Genomic DNA, 23,187 nt, shown 5'->3' on the forward strand with positions numbered 1-23,187 from the left:
CAAAGTCCGGTAACAGAAATGTCAGTCAGAGGCTTGTCCTGAAGCCACTCCCGCATTGTCTTGGCTGTATGCTTCGGGTCATAGTCATGCTGAAAGGTGAACTGTTGCCACAATCTGAGGTTGAGTGCACTCTGGAGAAGTTTTTCTTCAAGGACCTCTCTGTATCTGGCTGCATTCACCCTCACCTCATTTCTGACCAGTCTCCCTGTCCCTGCCGCTGAGAAGCACCCCCATAGCATGATGCTGCCACCACCATGCTTCACCGTAGGGATGGTATCAGCGATGGAATCATTTTCCTCAAAGTCCTTTAAATGCAGTTTTGCAAACTCCAAGCAGGCTGTCATATGCCTTTTACTCAAGACTGGCTTCCTTCTAGCCACTCTACCATAAAGGTCTGATTGATTGGGTGTTGCTGAGATGGTCGTCCTTCCAGCTGGTTCTTCCATCTCTGCAGAGGAAGACCTATGAATGAGGACATTTGTAGAAAACTGAATGACTGAATGACTCGTAGGTACAGGCTGTGCAGGGACCATCTTACTATGTGGTGCTCTTTCTGTCACACACATTAAAATGGGGCTAGAACTTTGCAATAATATTACATTAATTACCATTAACTAATCTAGTAACTACTGAGAAGTTAATTGAAGCCATAACGAGTAAATCACCTGGGTCTGGGCCTTAGTATTCATCTTTTTTAAAAGTAATGAACAATATCAAACAAGTGCTTGGGAATAAGGGTTCCCAAACTTTTGCATAGGCCCCTTTTCCTTTAAAAAATAAAATTAAGAAAAATAATTTATGAACAGTAAAAAATTTAAATAAAAAGCAATCTTGCTTTAAAATTTGCACAAACGTCTCATGTTTAACTCAACCATTTACAGTTCAGTTTTGCTTTCGATCACATAGATTCATTGTAACAGACATTTAAAGCCAAATGTTTGCACCCCACTGTATGTAGGAGTATGAAACAAGGGAAGAAACAAGGGGAGAAACATTGTTTTCACTTACCTCATGTTGTTTTCTGATGTTCCAAGTATGGTTGGAATTTGGCAAAAGGGAAGTCCTGTTTAGCCATAGTCCACACATTCATGAGGACGGCACCTAGAATGATTTTTCATTACAAAATATAGCCAGATCTTATCCACAAAAGCCTGATTATTACAGAAATTGGTTAAGGCATAAGGCATGGATTGAGCATGGAGGGAATATATTATGAAATAATTTCTGATAAGCCTAAATTTGACTCAAGATGATCTGAAGCATAAATGCAAATTAATAAACTATTAAACCCATTTTAAAAAGTTTGAAAAAGACTGAATCAGATTACATGTGGACATCCAGAAGATGGATACTACATGCTATGAAAAATGAGTAATAAAAGAAAACATGGGGATACAGTTAAGGAAACTGTAGATGCAGAGGTCTATTAATTCTGGAAACACGAAGGATGACACACGCCTGTAATGAGTCAGAGCTGCTTGACGCAGTTTCTTCTCAACTGACCCAACGACTTAAAGTTGTTCAGCAATGATGGCCCAATGATGTAAAATAGGAAATATGAAGTGATTTTAAAAGTAAGATCTTAAAGAATAAAATAACAGAAACTTCCAGCTATGCTCTGTTCTTATAGCAATGGGTGATGGGTGATTATGCAAATACGGGAACTTTTAGGTCCTTTGTGCATAATTTCTGAAAATGTTCTTTCATTTTTTCCTCCCTCATGTTAACACTAAAATCAGCTTTCCACACTGAATTTTCAATCCTTTTATCTTATCCCAGTTTTGTTGGTATCTGAAGCCCAGAGTTTTGATCTTTCACTATGTATTTTAATGAGAAAAACATTATAAAAGCCAATAATCTTTTTAAGTAAACAAAATAATAAAATACTACAAAATTAAATATAAGTATGCCATTTATTTCATTTTTTTATACAAAATATACCTGTCCCATGCCAGTGGTGTCATCCCCATCACAACAGCAACAATGCTTGTAAGTCTTCTCAATTTACTCTGTTACATCAACATGTCTGATATTTCTAAATGGACTAATTTCATTCAATTGTGTAATGAATTCAAAGCTTACTTTAATTTTGGATATTTAGTGTACATCAAATGTTAGAAACAAAGCTTCCACAAGTCATTCCGAACACTGATTTGGCTCTGATGGAATTGACCGGATGTGCTGGAAATGACTAGATCTATTACCTCTGTTCCTATATAAAACTGGCAAATACAAGAAAATCATTGATATTGATGCAGAGGATGGTGCTCTTGTCAAGACAATGAGCTTCATTGTCCCCAACAGATTATTTTGGTCAATGAGAGATGAGGCTGCTCATTTAAGGCTTCCAAAACATATTAACCAGCAGTAACAGTCTACTGCTCATTGAGCGAACAAACATCTTTCCAGACCAGTGGGAAGTTTTTGTTATTGCTGTCTAGTTATTTTTGCCTGGAACCTGCGAGGGGGAAGGGCAAAGGCTTCTTATTCATTTTGTGTTGGTGTAGGCGCTCTCTCTCTCGCTCCATGCAGCAAACAACGGTGAAAATCCCGGAGGGCCGCATCTCCCTCCCAGGGGTCTCACATGGCGTGTGACAATGTTATTGTCAATTTAACCTCGTTTGATTCTTACTTACAATTATTGTTCGGGGTGCCAATCATTTTGACATAAGGTAGGCATTACTAGAATTAAGAAGTTTATATTTTTAATAGAATGGAAAATTATTATCAACAATAAATATCAGCCAACTGTAAAGTAGAGTAATAAAACATTGTATGAAGAGCCTTAATTGTATATTTTACTTCATCCAAAGCATTGTTTTCATTTTTCTGATATTAAGATCTATATCACAGGACAGCCATTTTCAGGAAAGGAGCACATAAGATGAGGTCTAGCACAGATCAACAAACCAGAGCCAAGGCTTTGAAAGTGATTCCCAATTTTTTCAGTATTTGTATTTGTAATATTTTTATTTATTTTCACTCTTTAGAGGCCACAAAACCCAGCATAAAATACATAAATCAGAATTTAGAGAAAGAACAAGTAGTTGGCTGAAAACATGGTGGTTGTTATTCAAAAGGACAGAACAACAGAGGCAGAGCCATTCATTGAGTGGGACGGTTGCTATGGTTGAGTAATACACAAGTTAGTACAATGTGCTGTAAGCTACATGGGAGCACTGGTCCATGTTGGATTTCTGGTGAGGGAGGCAATTATTCACTTGGATTCTGGACGACAATCAATAGGTATTCTTTTTCTGAAGAAAAGGAGAGAAACAAGAGATAACAGTATACTGCATTTGTCAGGCCTCGGGTCTGCAGACACAGAACAACCAAAAACAGAACCTCTGCTAGACTGAGTGATAATCTAGTCCTGCCTCAATTGTGTTACAAAGACCACAGCCTTTTGAAAAAAGTGAATAAAAAAGAGTAAGCCATTTTAAAACAGGAATCAAATGAAAGATCCAACAAGTGATATATCACACAATACATCCAGCACTTGTAATTTGAGAACTGTCAAAACAGATTTTATCGACTCAAGCCAGGGAATATTATGAACCATTACATTTCAACAGGATTTATAGAAATACTGTAGAGTAAGTGCTAAGAAGGTGTCACAGAAAGTGGAAAAAAAAAAAACATGGAACCAAAAGGAGAATCAAGTTGCAGCTCTCACCTGGTGCCACCATTATCTCATGTTTCTTTGATCTGATGCGTAAAAAGGTGAGGTCATTCTGGGGGTCGATGTCTCTGACGGTGCCTCTAGCTTTCATTGTGAGCTGGTGCAGCAGCCCTGCGTACTGCACAGTGGTAGAGTTGTCCAGAGTGGTTCTGATTGGAATTCCTGAAAGATGTTGATAGATGTTAACATATCAACATCACTTTGTAAAGCATTCTTTAAACATGAGTACTTATATTATACAGGGAGCACCATAATTCATTGGACAGTGACATGTTTTATTATTTTGGTTCTGTACTCTAGCACAATTGAGTTTGAAAGGATATAATGACAATGAGGTTGAAGTGCAGCTGGTCAGCTTTAATTTTGAAAGCATTGTCATCCCTATTGGATGAACCGTTTAGAAATTATAGAGCCTTTTGTATATAGTCCCGTCCCCCCAATCTTCCAGCAGCAAAAAATATTGGGACAGTTTAACATAATGTTGAATAAAGTAATAATTTTTTATATTTGCTTGCATATCCTTTGCATGCAATGAGAGCTTAAAGCCTGCAACGCATAGGCTAGACATCACCAGACGCCGGGTGTCTTCCTTGGTGATGCTCTGTCAGTTCCTGCATGTTTCGGGGACTTCAAATGCACGTTCAATAGGATTAAGAGCCGGTGACAGACTCAGCCAGTCAAGGATGAAGTGCCGTCCAATAAGTTTGGAGACATTTGGTTTTATTGGGGCAGATAAAATATTTCTGTAGATTTCAGAATTGATTGTTCACATCATTGATGAAGACAAGTGAGCCCGTTCCACTGGCCCAAGCCATAACACCTCCTCCACCATGTTTCAAGGATGAGGTGGTATGCTTTGGATCATGGGCATTTCCTTTTATTCTCACTCTGGTACATGTTCATCTTTGTCTCATCCGTCCACAAGACCAGAACTCTTGGGGCTCCTTTAGGTGCTTTTTAACAAACTGTAGTGGTGTAGTCGTATGTACGGTAGACTTTGACACATCTACACCTGCATCCAGGAGAGTGTTGTTGGGCCATTGTCAGGGGTGTTTTCTTCACCATAGAAAGTATGTTCTGGTCAACCACTACTGTGGTCTTCCCTAGTCTACCCGGTCTTTTGACACAACTGAGTTCACCAGTCGTTCTTTTTTTTCTTGTTAATAATGAACCAAACTGTTGACTTGGGTATGCCCAGGGTTTTTTTGTGCAATATTCCTGACTGATTGATTTTCATTTCTGAGCCTTATGCCGGCCAGCTTAATTCTCATTGACACTGCTGTCTTCTTCATGTTGTCACACCAATAACAATCTCCAAAGGCAATGGCAAAGTCTAGAAACAGGAAAAGACATTAACAGCTCTTTTCTTCATTTAGCTACTAGCGACACAAATGAAAACACCTGCCTAATGAAACACATCTGCGAAGCCAATACAACAAATACTAATAGTACCTTAAAATGTACAAAAGGTGCTGTCATTTCTAACGTTTCAAACCAAAATTTATGAAAATACCCTCAAATTAAACTTGATAGTCTGCACAATCTCACTGTCATTGTATCCTTTAAAACTCAATGTGCTTGAGTACAGAACCAACCAACAAAACGTCACTGTCCAATGAATTATGGTGCTCACTGTATGTCATTAGCCATAGCCATTGTACAATTGAATAAATCACTGTCTAATATGTATCGATCTGTACAGTGTAGTGTATAAAAATATTTACCTTCTGCATTAGCAACTATTATGCCAATAACACCTTTGTGCGTCTGAATTCTCTTAAGAGTCTCCTCGACTTCCGCCTGAAAAACAATGTAAAGCATCACGTTTTGTGAAACGGAAACTTTAGCTAATGATTTCCATATATTCAGGACAGGCTTAGAAGATGGCTAGCAAAACAGTAAACCGGTGCCTGCAACTGACTGATTTACGATTTTAGACTGATTTATGTATCATGGTAAATTCTCGGATAACTTTACTGTTTATCCAGCTAGCCAACTAGCAAACGTTAAAACGTAGCAAGCCAGCTAGCTATCACGAACGTTGGTTACATAAAACATTCATTCAAATTTAACAGGAATTTAAAAAGATTAAATACATTTATTATGCTCCAATATCGTACATGTCTAGATAGCGAGCGACCGTAAATCGCCAAGATAAGCAAGTAGAGTAGTGAAGTTACATTACCATCCTTATGTACTCTTGTACGGAAGACAATGCTATCAGTGCTACAGTAGTTTGATAAGTGCCTACAGCGTCTCTGTTGCTACGTGGAAACGGAAGCGGGCTTGAACGCGGGGGGTTGGTGAGGAGAGTACATTTGTTAGTTCACTTCACAAACATAGGCTCAATCCTGGGGACCCAAGTGTATGCCGGATTTTGTTCTAATCCCATATTCATGAACTTTTTTTTTCTTAATTACAGTTCTTGTTTTGAGGGATTTATTTTTTATTTTTTTTACTCTCTTTAGCCTGATTATGTCAGAACTAGCTGCATACCAAGACCCATATTCACATTGTCCTGGATTGTGAATGATACATAAACAGAATAAATACAGGTTTTAAACAGATGACGTTAAGGTGAATCAAGTGGCTCCTAATTGTTTTGCAAATTCTAATATGCCAAACCTGTATTGTGTTAACACAATGCTAGTTTTTCAAACAAGTCAAGACTTGTTATTATTTGCTTTAACTTTGAATACGTATTATCAACCAGTGACCACATCTTCACATTTTTGCCAATTAGCAGCCTGTTGATTTGCCTCAGCCTTAATTTGGTTTGGTAAAAAATGTCCCAATGTGAATATGGGACTTCTATTATTTACGCCACGCTACTTCTGACGATGTAGTTGACGTGGGTATCTCTCAAAACAGGAAAAGTGTAATTAAGAAAAAAATACATTTTGTTAAACCTATGGGATTGCAGTTGTGGTTGGAACAAAAACGAGCATACACATGTGCCCCCAGGACTGAGTTTGAAAACCACTGGTCTACTGTTGCAGTATACAAGCGTGTTGATGCCCCTTAGTTTTGAGGTACAATTCAGGTGTTCGTCCACTTAGTGGTGCTGTTTTATCACAGATGAACTGAGGGCAATTTCCTCACTGCAAAGAAATGAGAGCATGTTTCAACAACAAATGATTAAATGTTTCTTGAACACGCCTCATTAAATTACTTGGAAGTGGTAATTGCATTAGCTGCAATGAATTGGATGCCACTGTTAACTGCAATGGATAACTTGCCTGCTCATTATATAATTTGTATGAGACAAATGTGTGTCCAATGTACTATCACTGTTAATGACTTGGAGGACCTGGCATCAATCCCATGCAGTGTACTGAGTAGAAATAATGAGACTTTGAAAAAATCCAATAAACCTGATAAGTTTTCTTTATAAATGCTGTTAAAAGTAAACATGATTAAATTAAATTGAATACTATGCGTTACTTATTTGAAAAGGGATTCATTTGACCAACCTGTTCCTAATCAAGCTGAGCAATGTGAATGCTTAGAATGGCTAACTGTACCCATCAAGCAATTGGTGTATTTATGTGGTGTATTGAATATTTATCTTACCAGTAGAGGGAAGACTAGCTCTTTCGCATCCCTAAAATACTGAAAGTTACACCCGTCTTACAGAAATGTATTTACACACATGATTGTTTTGCATACAGTTCTCATACATTTGGATTACATGAAGTAGAAATTAAAAAGAAAACAAGAAGCTATCTCAACTATAAAGTTAACACTTTATATTTTGTCCCATAATAAGGGACCTCATTTCAGTGAATTTATTAAAACACAGTGTCATATACAGTATGCACTTGATATGGACACCAAATGACAGTTATTCAAAAATTAACAAGGTATTAAGTGTAATTGAAGGCAATACATGAGTGAAAAAAGATTACACAATTGCAGTAAATGTAAGACTGAGCTGAGTACTCACCTCATTTTATTTCCTGTGCACCTTTGTAACAGAGAAGCCACTTTTTAACCTTAGTTACATTACATTGCAGTTATTTAGCTGAGACTTTTAATCAAAGCAACTTAATTATTTGATTAGACTAAGCAGGGGAAATAACTGCCACCAGAAATAACTGCCACCAACACAGTCCAGATATTTTGATTACATACCCACATATGAACACACTTTGAGCATTTTGCTGTGGGTAGAATATGTCCCACAGTGGTCAGGTATACTCACTGTGGGAGTCTCAGCTGCCAGGGACTGAGTAGTATGATGTATGTTTGATGGTCACTGTGCACAAATGAGTGTACTCTGGCACACAGTGGCAGGCCCATGTGAATTCTGGATCATTTATTTTCACAACTGTCATATATCTATTTATAAGCATCCATTATATGTATCCAGCTATGCACATGTATTATTCCATTTGGGGACTAAAATCTTTTTTTTCTTTGTCAGTACTGATATTTCTTAGTTTATGAAGCCTGACCCTATAACCTTGAACCAGCAGGACCTTGGAGAACCTTATTGTGTTCATCTCTGTGTACATCATCAGGCTGGTACATGATGTTACAAGTACAAGTTCTATGAACTTCAATTTGTTCAGATACTGTAAATGCAAAAGGATAAAAATGCTTAAATTATGTTTTGAATCTTGTTGGGTGTTAGTGATGTCCCAAAGCTAGATGATGTCCCCCAGCTCTGGTACTCTCTTCCTAAACACAATCAGCATGCTGACATTAAGGGACATTTTTTCATCTAAATGGAGAAAGTGAGCAGTCAGTCTTAAAGGTGTATTTTAAACATTTCTAAAACATTGATATATTTTTTTACAATTTCAATTAAATGCAATTTAAATAAAAATGTATCTGGGGCGGTACCCTATAGGCACATAAAATTGCAATATATCATTAATTTGTACCCTTTTTGATTGGAAAGAGTACTCATTTGTACAAAAGTGTATTATTATTATTATTATTATTATTATTATTATTATTATTATTATTATTAGTAGTAGTAGTAGTAGTAGTAGTTGTAGTAGTACTCATAGTAGTAGTAGTTTGGTTAGTAACACTTATTGGAAGGTGAAAGATAATAGAAAATTGGATTGGTTGCTAGGCAGCTCTGAATGCAGTGCATTGTGATTCATCAATGGGAACATAATGGGGGGAAACTTTTCTCACTGGGGTTCAGGTACAGAAACTCCTTTGCTCAAATTCCTTATTGTTTTCTGTTATGAATCCTATATTGCTTTTCCAATGGGGGAGGCTTGACGGAGGAATAAGAAACAGAGAAAACATTATGCTGGATTTGGAAAGGATTCATATGATGTATATTGCTTATGGTTCCCCCTTAAACACCAGTGTGTGTTTTTAGAGATTCATGTTTCAGATTTGTATGGCAATATAATATGGGTGAGATTAAACAAGTGCATTTGTTTCACGCTCCCACAATCATAAACCTATTTCCTTCCTCCTCTTCTTTTGAATTTGTCTTGGTTTACGAAAGGGCTTTTTCCTTGTATGTGTTATTGTAACCGGTGCATGGGGAAATAAAATGGGATTTAAAAAAATTAAGAATCCGTTTATTGGGTCTGTAATGACTATCACATGTGATTGGTTTGTCAAATTATTGCATTTTATCAGCAGATGAAATTATTGTGCACTTAGAATAGTGTTGTTAACATGCAAGGAAACTACATCCAGGCTCAGAGATTCAACAGTGATTACAGTTTCAGTCGTACTGGAATACTGTAAACGATTGCATACATGCATAAAATAATGTTGAGAGCTTTCAAATGTTGTTGTGAAATCATCTAGGCATACAGATCTATTTGGCAGACTCTATTTTTTGGCAAAGTAATGTAAAGTATAGGTTTAGACAATGGCTTCAGAATTCAGGAAAGTGACCATTGTGAAATAGTGGCCAGAGGTTTCATACATGACTCTTTCATTATTTTTCCTAAAGATTTATCTTGTCAACGCTAGCTTCAAATCAAACAACAGATGCATGGACTGTGATTTTTAGCAGGAAATAGGTCTCCACTGCAGTCAAACAGATATGTATATTGTTTTAATCGTTTCCCTTTTTCTTTAACTTCATTGTAAAAGCTTTGTAAATGACAGCAGCTGAAATTTCTTTAAAGTCACATTCATTGGATTGACCTTGTGCTACATTTCGGTAATTCTAGCAGATATCATCTGTGCCTTTAAATTGGTCTTTTGTGCATGAAAGAGACTCTGCAATTGTGAAGCCCCTTTGCTAATGAAACACAGTAGGAGATCCAGACTGTCACCATTAGGGCTGTTTGTATTGCATTGTGGTACTTTGTCTGAAAATCTGTGTTGTGTATTGTCTGAAAGGATATGAACAGAGGTTTTCATATCCAAATAAGCCACTTTATTGCTGTTATAACACAGGGAAAATGTGTTCACAAAATGCAATGATCAGCACTGGGCTGTAGAAAACCATGTTGAAACAAGCCTTCATCATGATATTATTATTATGTAGGGCAAGTAAATGGACTCGTAAACATTGAATTTGAAAAGTTTTTGCACACGCTCTTCACAGTGGTTTGTTTAACAGGTAAGTTTGTCATAAGTGATGTTTTACTCTATACTTCCATTTGCTTCTTATATCTATACATACTTATATCATTGATACAGTATGTATACCCTAGTGGCGCCTTTGTTTACAGAAGTTACAAGTTACAGTTCACTTACAGTAAACTTAAGAAATGAGGTCTTTTTCAGAACAGAATGGATGCAATTTGTTTACTAGGATGGAGAGCAATGAACAAGAGCACTGGCAAGCCACTGATATCTGAATGCCTCCTGTGCCACTGTGACTGTATGTGATCTGAAGATACAGATAAGGGCTTATTTAATAGCGCAGCTCTGCTTTATGGGATAAGAAAACTCCTTGAAAGCAAACACATTCTGCCTGTGGGTTGTATTTTATGTTTTCCCTGGTCTGATTAATGTGTTTTTTCACAGGGTCCTTCACTTTCAAAAGGAAGCCAAGCATGCATAGTTCAGAGGGAGCGGGTTTCTTTATGTCATTCCAGAATAGCTCTTATTTGTCACCAACAGCATCAGTCTGCCTCTGCAGACCGTAAAGGAGAGGAGAGAAATAAAAGGGCACACCCATCATGTGAAAGTGGTTAACGTATTAATGTTCAGAGAGTGGCGATGTGGGGCCCTCGCGTCAGTCAGCCCCCTTTCATTTTGCTTGGCGCCCACTCTGTCAGCTCCTTCCAAGAACAACAGGGCAGTCGCTTTTACGCTTGGCGGGGCCGGGACCGGGATGTGGCCTGGAACTAAATAGAAGAGCTTTCAAAGAAAAACCCCCAAAGGCCTTCTGAGGCATTCCGTGCAAAGGCCCTGCTCTACCTGCTCCATCTCCATTCTCTTTTTTTTTTTCATCCAGATCCTTTATGATGTTCTCTTAAACAACACCGTTCTGCTGCTAAAATGATCATTTAAAAAAATATTTTCTCTGAGCAAGCCCCCACCCCCTTTAAAATCACGAGCTTGGTGCAGAGCGGAGGCCTGTAGTTAAGAATTTGAGAGAGTCGCAGCCTTTCCCATAATGCCTTGTTTTTACAGTAGTATTGGTATGCCGCCGTCAGAGCGATGTCTTTTGTGCAGGTGCATAAGCAGCTTTTTCAACCCTCATTTGTGATTGGTAATTGAATCATGTCCAAGGTTTGTTTATTTGTGTATGGTTAGTCATAGGCGCGGTTAGTACGTAAAGGCTGATATACCATTTGATATCAGCCCACTGAGGTACCATTTCATTAAAAATGAGTGGGGTTCACTGGTGTGTGTGTGTGTGTGCGTGTATGCATGTGTGTGTGTATGTGCGTGTTGTGTGTGGGGGGTGGGGGTGTGGGGCTGTGGGGTTACTTGGAGTGAATCCCCACCCATAGAATGTTTTTGTAGATCTTCTCCTGATGTGTGTTGAGTGATGTCTGAGGATGTGTACACATTTCCATGTGAGATCATGCAGTTGGCCACAGCAAGACCCTGTGCTGGGACTGGAAGGATAGCTTTAGCACTGAGCTGTATTGGGGAGGGACTAGCTGTGGGTTCAACATCATGCAGACACAATGCAACCTAGCATTAGCCCACCCTTGGTACAGATAAAATTAGCGCGACAGGTGGTGAAAGAGTAACTAAACATATTGCACACAGAGCTATAGAGACTAGGAGAGGGAGGAGAAGCAAGGACGGGTGAAACCGGAGAGCCAAGAGAAACCGTAGTCTCTGAACAGACACATGCAATCAATTGTAAGTCAATGTAAAGGGCACATTGAATACATGCCTTAGTCTATGAAATGCTTTTTCAATCATCACTTATTTATTTTTAAGTCGTACACATGAAATATATGAAATCTAGCTTGATGAACTTCAGTGACTGAAAACATTGCTATTCTTTGAAATTAATACATGTTCCTATATTCCATTCCTATATGTCCCATTTGACTGGAAATAATTCATGAATAAGTTAATGATATGTATGATAACACAAATTAATGTCAATTATTTTGGAGTTCTTTGAAAATCATGGGCATGTGATTTACTCGTTCCTGTTCACATTTCCTGGGTGCGGTGGCAAGCAGATTTTGCAGAAAAACTGTGGTTAATGCATCCTTTACTTTCCGTTCCCATGAAGCCTCATAGGCAGAGATGTATTAACCATGACAACTTTTGCCAAACACGAGTCATGTTCCATTATAAATGGGGAAAAACAAAATAATGATAGCTGCATGAAAAGTGTGTGTCTGATTTCTGGGTTCAGGGGCTGAAGGGATGGCCATCTGAAGCTGTATTTTTATGAGAAATGTAAATGGGCCTCTAAAACTGCTGTGACTTGGCGTGACAGTTGGAATGACAGAAGCTCTGATTGTCCTAACCCCGCTTCTTTATTCAAACCCTCTGCTGACCTACTGTAATGTTTCATAGCCTGAACTAAAAAAATAAAACACCCTTTCCAGTTATTTATCTTGGCAGAAGCTCATACTGGCCCCAAAAGAAGTGGGGGAAGGGTGAAAGGTCAAGGCCAGATCTATGCGGGAACACTCAATCAGATCAATTGAAAATGAAGACCTACTTTTATTTTCTCACAATACAATACAGAGCTCCGTCACCATTATTGTTTGCTTTCACTTTGCAGTCTTTGCTTTCCCTTATATGTTTCCTTAGAGAAAAGAGTGGATATTAATTTAAACACTTTATTTGCACAAAAGAGAGAGGAACAAACATTTTAAAAAAGTGTTCATGAAGGTGGTTACTTTGTCAGCTCAAATATTAAATGTATGGGTCCATGGTTTTAGACGATTTGTTATTGATATTGCTTTCTAAGAATGACTTATTTACATAGAAGGCGCCTGTGCTCTTTTGATTAGTTTTGAGTTAGGGGTTAGCCAAGAGAAGTATTAGATATACTTTAGTAATGTAAATGTTATTAAATTACTTGGGTAAATGTTGGCTTCACTGGGGTTGAAAGTAAAGAGTCTACAGCAATCTTACTTAATACTTGCAGCCCCAAAGTAAATATATAGATCATAAACAAATAAAAGAGCCAGCCATTTTGATGGACACTTGTATTTAAATTATAAATTGTGCTATACCTTTTGCATATTCCTGCTTGTTTGTAGCACTCGAGCAGTGAAATTCTGATTGTACAGACAATATCTACTCATCTGCTTACATGATGCTGTACTTGATATTTTGTTCTAAAGGTAGGTTTAAAAAACTAATGAAATCACAAGTGATAAAATGAACAATTGCATCCTATTTGCTAAATATGGAATCATAGATTTTTGGAAGACATCTCACTATAATACCAATAAAAAGCTGATTTCACTACTGTGCATCCAAACAAAAATATTATACAACATCTAGAGGCCTTATTTGCTCCATCAATGGTTAACATGGATGACAACGCTTAGCTCCTACAGTTGCTCTGTAAAGTGAGAGATTTTAGGCATGGTGTAGCTTGTACAATACCTGACCATACTATGTATATTTAGGAAGTGTGCATTCACTGCCTAACTTACATAGCCAGCTGACTAGCTGTTTAGGAGGCATTTTTGGGACATTGGCCCTTATATCGCAATAAGCTATAGCTTATAGATACCACAAGCGGCCAGTTTAATTTCCTGTACTTGTTTGTAACTGCATTCTTTTTGGCTTCAATAAATGGCTGTCTGGCTTGTCATTCACAGAAATTGCTACAATATCTTTAGGCTGAGAAGGTGGCATTGCGGGGCAGGGGTTAGATCCACCTCTGTTAACTCACAACATGTTTATCATTCCTGAATGTCTGAATGTCTGGGACCAAGAAAAATAAACTTTTGAAGGGAGAATTATTGCTTTTTGCTCTGAAAAGTCAGGGCTGAATATACTACAGAAATGGGGAATGTACTAGGAAATGTGAAATCTACTATTTCAGGCTTTAATAGATCTTACACTTTAACACCCATTTCACAATTTTGCTTCCCAGGTTCTCCTTTAACCAAACAGTGTTTACAATCATCAAGTTGAAATAGGTTTTAATACATATAGGGCATGTGCAATTGACTCGCTTGAATGAAATACCATTTATGTAGCAGGAAAAATAGGTTTTCAGAAAATGTTTTTGTGTGTCTGTCTGTAAAATGTGGTAGACACAATATCTGCAATGTCCCTGACATAAAAAATGGATGCCCTTTATGTTTCACTGCTATCCCAAATTATGAGTCAAAGTATGTGTGCATGTACGGTATGTTTGTGAGAAGCATGTTCTGCCTTATCATGTTATGTGAATACGTGCGCATGCAAATATGTGTACACACAACTAAATACCTTCTCTTACCCAGCTCTCCCCACTAGCTCAATCCTTTTATGTTCTATGTTTGTACATCTGTTTAATTAATTTGTTTTAGTAAACCTGGCGTCTGTTTAATGATGGTGTCATGTGAACATGAGAGCTGAGTCTTTCGAAGAACTAACCTTCCGGTTATCTGAATATATTTGACCAAATATAATGTAATTATTAGTTACATTTCCACATTTTTGGTTCGATAGTTTAGATAATGGTAATTTTATGAGAACTGAGGATTTTTAAGGTGGAAACTTTTAAATGATCAGTCCTCGCAATCTACACATAGTGTTTAGGAGCATATCCCCTACACTGGTTATTGTAACTAGAAGTTTCAATAAAGAACATCAAATGTCTCAGCCATGCTGGTGAGTTGATACTGGGGCCAGGTATAGGTAAGTATTGAACAATAGCCCTGCACAGGTGATAACTGAGCCTTTGTGGAAGAAACTGCGGCAAGCCAGGGAAGAGCTCCTCCTTTGTAAAGAGTAGAAAGTGCACGAGCGGATGGGTGGCTGACATATTTAGTCTCTCTGGCGGTATGCCCAAGGTGCCCACCCCTCTTAACTGCGCTAGGGTCGGCGGCAGTGCAGGGGGAAGTAGGGCCAGACCCGGTGTGTTTTGACAGCTGTGAACACTCGTCCATAATCCGTTTCGACGGTCAGGTGTGCTGCCGCCCGGCGACCACACCCTCCCATGGTTGGCCCATGTTACTCTGCTCTCTCTCTGCGGTTGAACAGAGTAACTGGACCGGACGGGCGGGAAAGGCTAACCGCTTACACGCCGAGGTTAACCGATGTTCTGCAGGTCGTCACCCGGACAACCCAGAGCAGAGTGTAGATTTAATGTGACTGTTGCACTTTTAACCTGGGGTTTCATGTTGTTTCTCTTTGACCATGAAAAACATTAGAATATGATGTGGGGACAGTCCAGAGGCCTTGTATTATTTTGATTTTACTGTCTATTCATACTTGTGGGTTTCGTGCAGCTTTTGGGGTGAAAATCTGCACAAAAAAATAGATTTTTGGGATCAAGTAAGAAAAAGCAGAAGAATGTAGAAGAATCAAAGGAAATGTTCTCATCTGCAAGGATTGCTCAGACACTGAGATGACCTGTATGCGCAAACAATGAAACAACCATAGAATTGTAGGTCATCCCTTGGGTTTTTTGATGGTGGCCTACAAGAATAAAATAACACATGCCTCCACATTTTGCAAGATTACTGCAACAAGGTTAAATGTCAAGTCTTTACAAGTCATCTGTAAAGCAGCTTTAATGAGAGTTGTAACACATCTGGGACACATATGATATTTGAAATGATTTAACCCTGTATCTAATTAACCCTAAAATAAGTCTGTGCAAGTAAGTTCTTACTGCAATTGTGAAAACCCTACAGTCTATAATCTGACTGGTCCTCAGCCCCTTAAAGTGACTACATCTTCCTCTTTGTGGCTGTACCACTGATGCACTCTTCACGGAGGGGCTGAGAGCAATGTCTAGGATAGCTCATTTCATTTGGCACAGTGAGAGTGATATTTACTTTGATTACAGCGCTAATGGATGGTATTTTGACAGGCACATGGATTTAGAGAACAAGCAGTTGAAATGCAGGTGCCGGAACAGACTATGGAATAAACTGTAATGGAACTTACATTAATTACAAAGAACCCAGAACTGAAATGGAATTACTTGATTAATTAAAGGATGCTCACAGATTACAGAAAATGGAAAGCATTTTAAGTGAAAAAAACAACAACAAAAAACTGTACATTTTAAAATCCTACAGCAGTTTGTCATTAATGACGATTGCACAGTCCATCTTGGCATGTTAACCAAGTGTTTTAATTGCTGTTTGGCATTCTGTAAGGACTGCAGCTCTCGTGTATGAATAATGCATTTCAGTCACCATGACAGCTGCATTGTGCATCTCAAAGAGGTTATATACTGTATGTTGTACATTCCCTGGTGATTATAGCCATTTAAAACCTTTCAAATTAAAATGTGACAACGTCTTTATTTATTCATTTCAAGAGGCAAATTCTAGATACCTTAATGAAAGAATGTTAAGCCACAATTTTTAAAGCTCTAGCACAATGATATTTGGATTGTAGAATGGCGTTAACCCTGAATACTGGATGTGTAAATGCAAGTTATGTTTCAAAAAATTAATTCTAATGGGTTTCCTGTTGTGTGTAAAGTGTTCCAAGCAAATGTAGTACAGTTCAGCAGCAGCAGCATCAGGACAGAACAGAAATATATGCTGATGGGTATTTCTGCTTCTTTCTAATGGAGTTTACTGGGATTCAAGTTTGTACTTTCTAATGACATTTACTGGGATTCAAGTTTGTACTTTCTAATGGAGTTTACTAGGAATCAAGTTTGTACTTTCTAATGGAGTTTACTAGGATTCAAGTTTGTAAGCTGTCACTTTCTGTGTCTCTGTCACACATTCTTGTCATTTCCTGATTTCCCTGTTTTATGTATTTTCTTGTCTTATGTTCTGTTTCATGTTTTCATTGTCACTTCCCATGCCTCTGTTTTAGTTCATTTCCCTGTTTCCCCATTTATGTATTCTCTGTGTTTATGTTCTGTTTCATGTTTCCCCTTCTCTCCTGGTTATGTGTCTCTGCTTCCCCGCCCAATATGTGTTTCCTCATGTGTTATCGGCTCACCCTTTTCTCCTTGTCTCATCATTAGTGTTCTATAAAAGCCTGCCTGTTTTTTGTTCAGGGCTAGTTCGTCTTGTGCCGTATCCTTTTTTTTGTGTCTTGGTTTTCTAGGTAGCCTCAGGTTTCCCAGTTTCTGAGACCCTGCCAGTTCCTGATCCCAGCCTGCTTCTCCATCCAGTCCTGTTCCAACCCTCCTACCTGCCTACCTGTCTCTGTTCAAGCCCTGCTCCAGCCCTCCTGCCCCTGTACCCATCTTCTGTCTGCCTTCATTGCTAGCTTCTAGATTATAATAATCACAATTTAAATGGCTAACTAGCCAACTAATCTTACTTTGTGTAGACTATTCATCAAATCGCTACCATAGTTCTATCTTGAATACACTGGATTATAAAAGCAAAATGCCGGCTACTGTGCGCTGCCCAGGTTTAACTTGTTAACTTAAAACGTATCCATTCCTGAATTATAATTAGGTTGCTAGCTAATGTTAGGTCGTTTATAAGCAATCACTGGGTGGTGTTATAAGTACATGTAGCTTTAATTATGGTATAGCCAATACTAATAATTAGCTTTAGAAAAACCTAATAAAGTGCAGAAAAACCTAATAAAGTGCAACTGTGTGCAAAACCTGCAACTGTGTTTAATGCTGCTACCCTCTAAACTGGGCTGTTTTTAGATGCATCACTGTGTATATTTCTTTGGGTAGATGACAAGCTAGCCAAGCAATTATTTCTTTTTCAAGGGGAAATTAAGTCATATGAAGTTTAAATATATATATATATATATTGATTTGTAATAGGTGCTACCAACATAACAGTGTCAACTAGGCAACATGTTTACTATTCTGGTTTTATATTATTATATTAACTATATACAAAAACATTTATTTTAATATTCGCATAGCTTTGTCTTTCCTTTGTTATTATAGAGGTCGGAGGTGAGGACTGGTGTGTGCATGCATGCGTGTGGCTTTGGCACCACAATCAGGCACATTTTCGCTAAAATCGAGGGGAGGAAATGAGAAATTTGGAGTCAGGATTTATTTTAATCGGTAGCAAATCATCTGCCATGCATCTCCTTGGAAAGTGAGAAATGGCCTTAAAACATCCTAGAGAAAAAAATCAATAGCAAGAAAAAGAGGAATGATTGTTCCAATTCACTGCTTAATTGACTTAAAAGCCAAATGAAAAAGCAGTGCACGGCCATTTCTGCTCATTACACACTAATGGCATTGCATACTTCTGAGCATTTCCCATGCTTCATACCATCCACCATTTCTGTAATTACATTATCTGAAAATAATTCATTATTTTCTTTTATTTCCAGTGTGTATTCTGTAGTACTCCACAACTATAAGGTGCCATGGAAAGCACGTCGTATTTGTTCATGTTGAGGAATTGATTTTGAGATGATTACCAATCATCCTGAACCGATAAAGTATCTTTTCACTTTGTGATTTAAGAGATTAATTTTACTCTTAAATTGACAGAATATCAGCCTGTTTATAGAAAATTGTTTTGTTCCATTAAACACAATTGTTTAATGAAGTAGTGATCAAGCTAAGCACAGGCACACATATCCCCATCACACTGATGCCAAATCTGGCCACTTCATAACTTCCCATGTGAGCGTACAGAGACTTAGAAAATGGCTTAACCCTCTTGTGGTGTTTGGGTCAAATTTTTTTTTTTACCTGAAACTCCATGGCCTAGGCTTATTTTCTGTGAAGAACATCCATCCACCCATCCATTATCTTAACCTGCTTATCCTGAACAGGGTCGCAGAGGGGCTGGAGCCTATCCCAGCATACATTGGGTGAAAGGCAGGAATACACACTGAACAGGTCACCAGTCCATCACAGGGCACACACACCATTCACTCACACTCATACCCATGGGCAATTTAGACTCTCCAATCAGCCTAACCTGCATGTCTTTGGACTGTGGGAGGAAACCGGAGTACCCGGAGGAAACCTACGCAGACAAGGGGAGAACATGCACAGAGAGGCCCCGGCCGACAGGGATTCGATCCCAGGACTTCTTTGCTGTGAGGCGGCAGTGCTACCCACTGCACCATCCGTGCCGCCCTGTGAAGAGCATGTAAAATAAAAAAATTTTGAACCCATGCTACACCCCCCTAAAAATGCATGTCCCTGAACCACTGTGTTCATCCAGAATGAACAGAAAATATTGTGAGCGGCTTAAATAGCATCTAGGCTTTTGCACATGACTGATGTACCTTCCCCCCCTTTCTCAAATGGATCGTTCAAGACAATAAATGACCACTGAACATTGAAAAGGGATAGCTCTATGTGTAAAACGAATGTATTAGTTCTTTATTATACAGTACTGTGCAAAAATCTTAGGCACCTGTATAACATTATGTACAGATAAGATTCTTTCAAAAATAATTAATACTATAGATTTTACATTACATTTTATTAATTTGGCAGAATGGTTAAAAACTGAATCAAATCTATATTTTTTGTGACCACCCTTCGGCATTAAAACTGCATCACTTCTCTGAGATAGCCAACGCTGTCCTGCAGTTCTATAAGACAATCAGCAGGGAGGTTGTTCCAAGCATGTTGGAGAACTTGCCACAGTTCTTCTGCAGACTTTGGTTGGCTCTTTGCTTCTGATCTCAGACAGCCTTGATCAAGTTTTTATGTAAAGTCAATTGCTTACATTAATATGTTACTTTTTAAAAATTAAATACAAAAATGTCTCGGTAAAATTTAATCTTTTGGAAAATGAATATTTGGAAATCTCAAATGTGTTCTTTTATACTAACACACACAAAAAAATAAACATATATATAATAAAGTCTAGGGTGCCTAAGACTTCTGCACAGTACTGTATGTATTAGTTGCACATATCTATAGTGGTATAATTACACAAGAATCCATCTTGCTTATTTTGCTATTCAGTTAGTATTGGTATTCACCACTGTATTGGCATACCTTCTGACTATTGTTGGCTTAATCTTGTTGCTATGACAGAATACACATTTTTGATGGTGAAAGAATATTTCGATGAACTCCCAGATAGACACTATTGTCCAATGCGTGATGCTAGCTGTCTGTGAGCCCTGGCAGGGGATGCTTGATAAATGGACTAACTGCATGACAAATGGTGGGAACTCTGTATTTGGCACAGTTGTTAGGTATTACTGGCAAACAATCTGGAACACAGAGTGTGGTGCTTTCACTCATAGTTTGGTGGCAGGAGCACTGAATGTCTGAGTTGAGCAATCTCACACCATGGCCACTAGGGGGCTTGGATGAAGGGGTGCTACAGGGAAATCAACCTGACAACAAAGAACATTATTGCATTGGCCTGGATTCAACCAGAAATTTGGCTTAAATCTGAAATTCATATTTATGTCCAAACTTAATGGCAGATGCTGTTACTACCCAGACCATAAAAGCAGATGAGCCTTATTGTACTGAAAGAGAAACTCCTGGTCAGCAGTTTCTAGAGAAAAAGGAATTGCATTTTGTCAGCTGCACTCATTCAGATCCACTTAAATACGTGTCAGCATTTAAATCATCTCTGTCGCTCAAATGCACAAGTAACAACTCTGTTTTTAGCTGGAATGAAGATTTGTTTTGACTGATGACAATATAGTAATGGAACATATACTTTCCTATGGTAGCAAATACAACAGACTGAATACTCAACACTGATTGACTGGCTCAATAGCCCAGTAGGGGTTGTTAGATAGCAATGAACGCGTAACCCTACCCAACTGAACACTCACATTCCCTGGGTGATGCAATCATATGGATCTTCCGGTGACAGTAGGCACTGGCACATTTTTAAATATACAATATAGTACATAGTACATATAATATTTAGGCATGCAGTCGACCTGAAATTGATCAGTGAGGGACACCAAGAGAGCAGTCTGTGAATATTGATAATTGATAATCTGATATTGATTATAGTACATTATTATTTTCTTTTGGTCGGATAAGATTACATCCATTTCATTGTGTTGCTGAGGATCGCTGTTGAGGATTGGATCGCTGTACATTCTGATTCATTATTTTCAAACACTTTATTTAGGTCCAGGAATACAGCAGTGATAACTTCTCCTTTATCATGGCCTATTTATTTCCTCCACAAAGAAGTTTGTGTTGCTCCACATCCAGAAAATGGATTGCTTGGGAATAAATAAAGTACATTTGAAAAAATTACCGCAAAATATAATGCTTTTGTTTTATATGATGCTTTGAACCAACTCTATTAGCTATTGATTAATAAGAAAGGTACTGCACAGAGCTGGATTACCTCTCCAAATTGGAAATACAGTTTTAGATTAAAACTGTCAGCATTCGGTCACATTGCGCAAGTCTACCTTGTGATTGATTGTTAAACTGCTGGCAGAATGTCTATCTTATTGGATTTGTAGTGTGGGAGTGGTAATGGAGACATAACATACATTTATTAGCCTGATGTAATGTTTCAGAAGTTGGGTCCTGGGTTTGGGCTTGGCTGCAAACTGGATCCATTTTTGGCAACTAGTTTGAGTGGAATTTATTTCCAGCTTTTAACAGTAACCTGCGCTAGGACCAGAATGTCCTCACAGGAGGAATGGAAAAGCAGTAAAAACCAAAGGAGGGTAATAATTAAAACAGTCGTCAAACAATAATTAGAAAAAGCTCATATGTTTGTTCATGCAAAATGAGTCTAAAGCATAGATGTGGGTTAATAACACTTTAAAAACATGAATAGTGAAAAAATAAATGTATACTACATTTAAAACGGAAATGTAATATAAATGTTTGTCTTGATTTGATATATTTTCTTCTTTTTTTTAAGGGTGATTTGAATCAAATAGATGTAGACTTTGCACACCAAGTGCATGTTGCTTTGAAACAGCTAAGGTGTAGTGTGATAAGTAAGAATTAAGGAAGTTAGGCAAAATGCATCCCTACAAATCTTTTATCCCAGTTGAGAAACAAACCACATTCGGTCTACTTATACACGATTTCTTGGTATCACTTTTTTGTACTTTAGGTTAAATTGTGTCTTTCAATAATTTTCTACTAGTTTTTGAGCTTAATAATAATAATACACCCCCTTCTTTTTCATGAATAATACCTGATATGGTAGTAAACATCATTAAAAGCATTATGTAACGTGAAGTGCTTTCAGAATAAAAAAATACCACTGATATCTGTCGGATGTTGATAAGCCAATTAGCAGCAAGGTCGTACAGCTCCCATGTGATCCGGTGATATGTTTTGTCAATCACCTGGCAGCTGCAAAGCCTTGCTGCTGGTTGGTTGTCTTACCAAATGGAAGGAAACATTGTGTAGCAAACTTGTAGCAGCCATCCATTCTCTGGTACCGATTAGACTAGTGTCTTTACTGAGTTATTTTCATTTCGCTTATTTGAAGTTTTTTTTTCCTCTTTTGGTTTGCAGCAGAGCAAACTACCACTGAGTTAATTGGAAAATGATTTAATTCTCCTGCAGCTCAGGGTGTGGGAACTGGCTCTTAATTGGTAATTAAGCCCAGCCTTGTGCATTCCCTCATGGCCAATCAGGGTGTGACAACGCCCTTTCTTGTGGTCTTAAAAGAGGCAGGCACTGGCACTGCTGTTTCTCTGCTCTAGTTGCTGCCCAATTTGGGACGTAGGTGCACTGGCAGTTGCGGCCCAATTTGGGACGTAGGTGCACTGCTAGTTTTGCCTGTGTCAGGGCTGAGGGCTTATTCTTGCTAGAAAGGGTCAGCTTGCCGCTAATGGTGCTGACTGACCAAGCTTCCCTCCTAGTGGTGGTTATGGGTATGGGGGCTGAGCACCCAGCAACCTTGATCCTCCCTGGGTTGTGAGGTTTAGTCAGCCAACATTTTGTGTGTGTGTGTATAGTTTTTCTTCAGGGTTTTTTGGGCTTATAAGCACCAGGACCCCTCATAATTTTGAGGCATTTGTTAGTTTGTATTGAAGAGGCTTTTGTTAAATCTTCCCTACTTTTCTTTTTTGTGGCTTTGAGT

At 38.3% G+C, this 23,187-nt stretch overlaps 1 protein-coding gene across 1 annotated transcript; it reads right to left on the minus strand.

The window, feature by feature from the left end:
- Window positions 1-1,894: 1,894 nt before the first annotated feature.
- On the minus strand, window positions 1,895-5,973 carry LOC133131180 (dynein light chain roadblock-type 2). Its single transcript, XM_061246399.1, has 4 exons — window positions 5,868-5,973; window positions 5,407-5,482; window positions 3,677-3,844; window positions 1,895-3,257 (listed from the first exon to the last, which is right to left on the minus strand). Exons 1-4 carry the CDS (start codon window positions 5,868-5,870, stop codon window positions 3,214-3,216), a joined length of 291 nt encoding a protein of 96 aa, XP_061102383.1. The 5' UTR covers window positions 5,871-5,973; the 3' UTR covers window positions 1,895-3,213.
- Between the last annotated feature and the right edge of the window lie 17,214 nt (window positions 5,974-23,187).

The sequence above is a fragment of the Conger conger genome, chromosome 6 (assembly GCF_963514075.1).
Source record: "Conger conger chromosome 6, fConCon1.1, whole genome shotgun sequence".
Classification (NCBI taxonomy): Eukaryota; Metazoa; Chordata; class Actinopteri; order Anguilliformes; family Congridae; genus Conger; species Conger conger.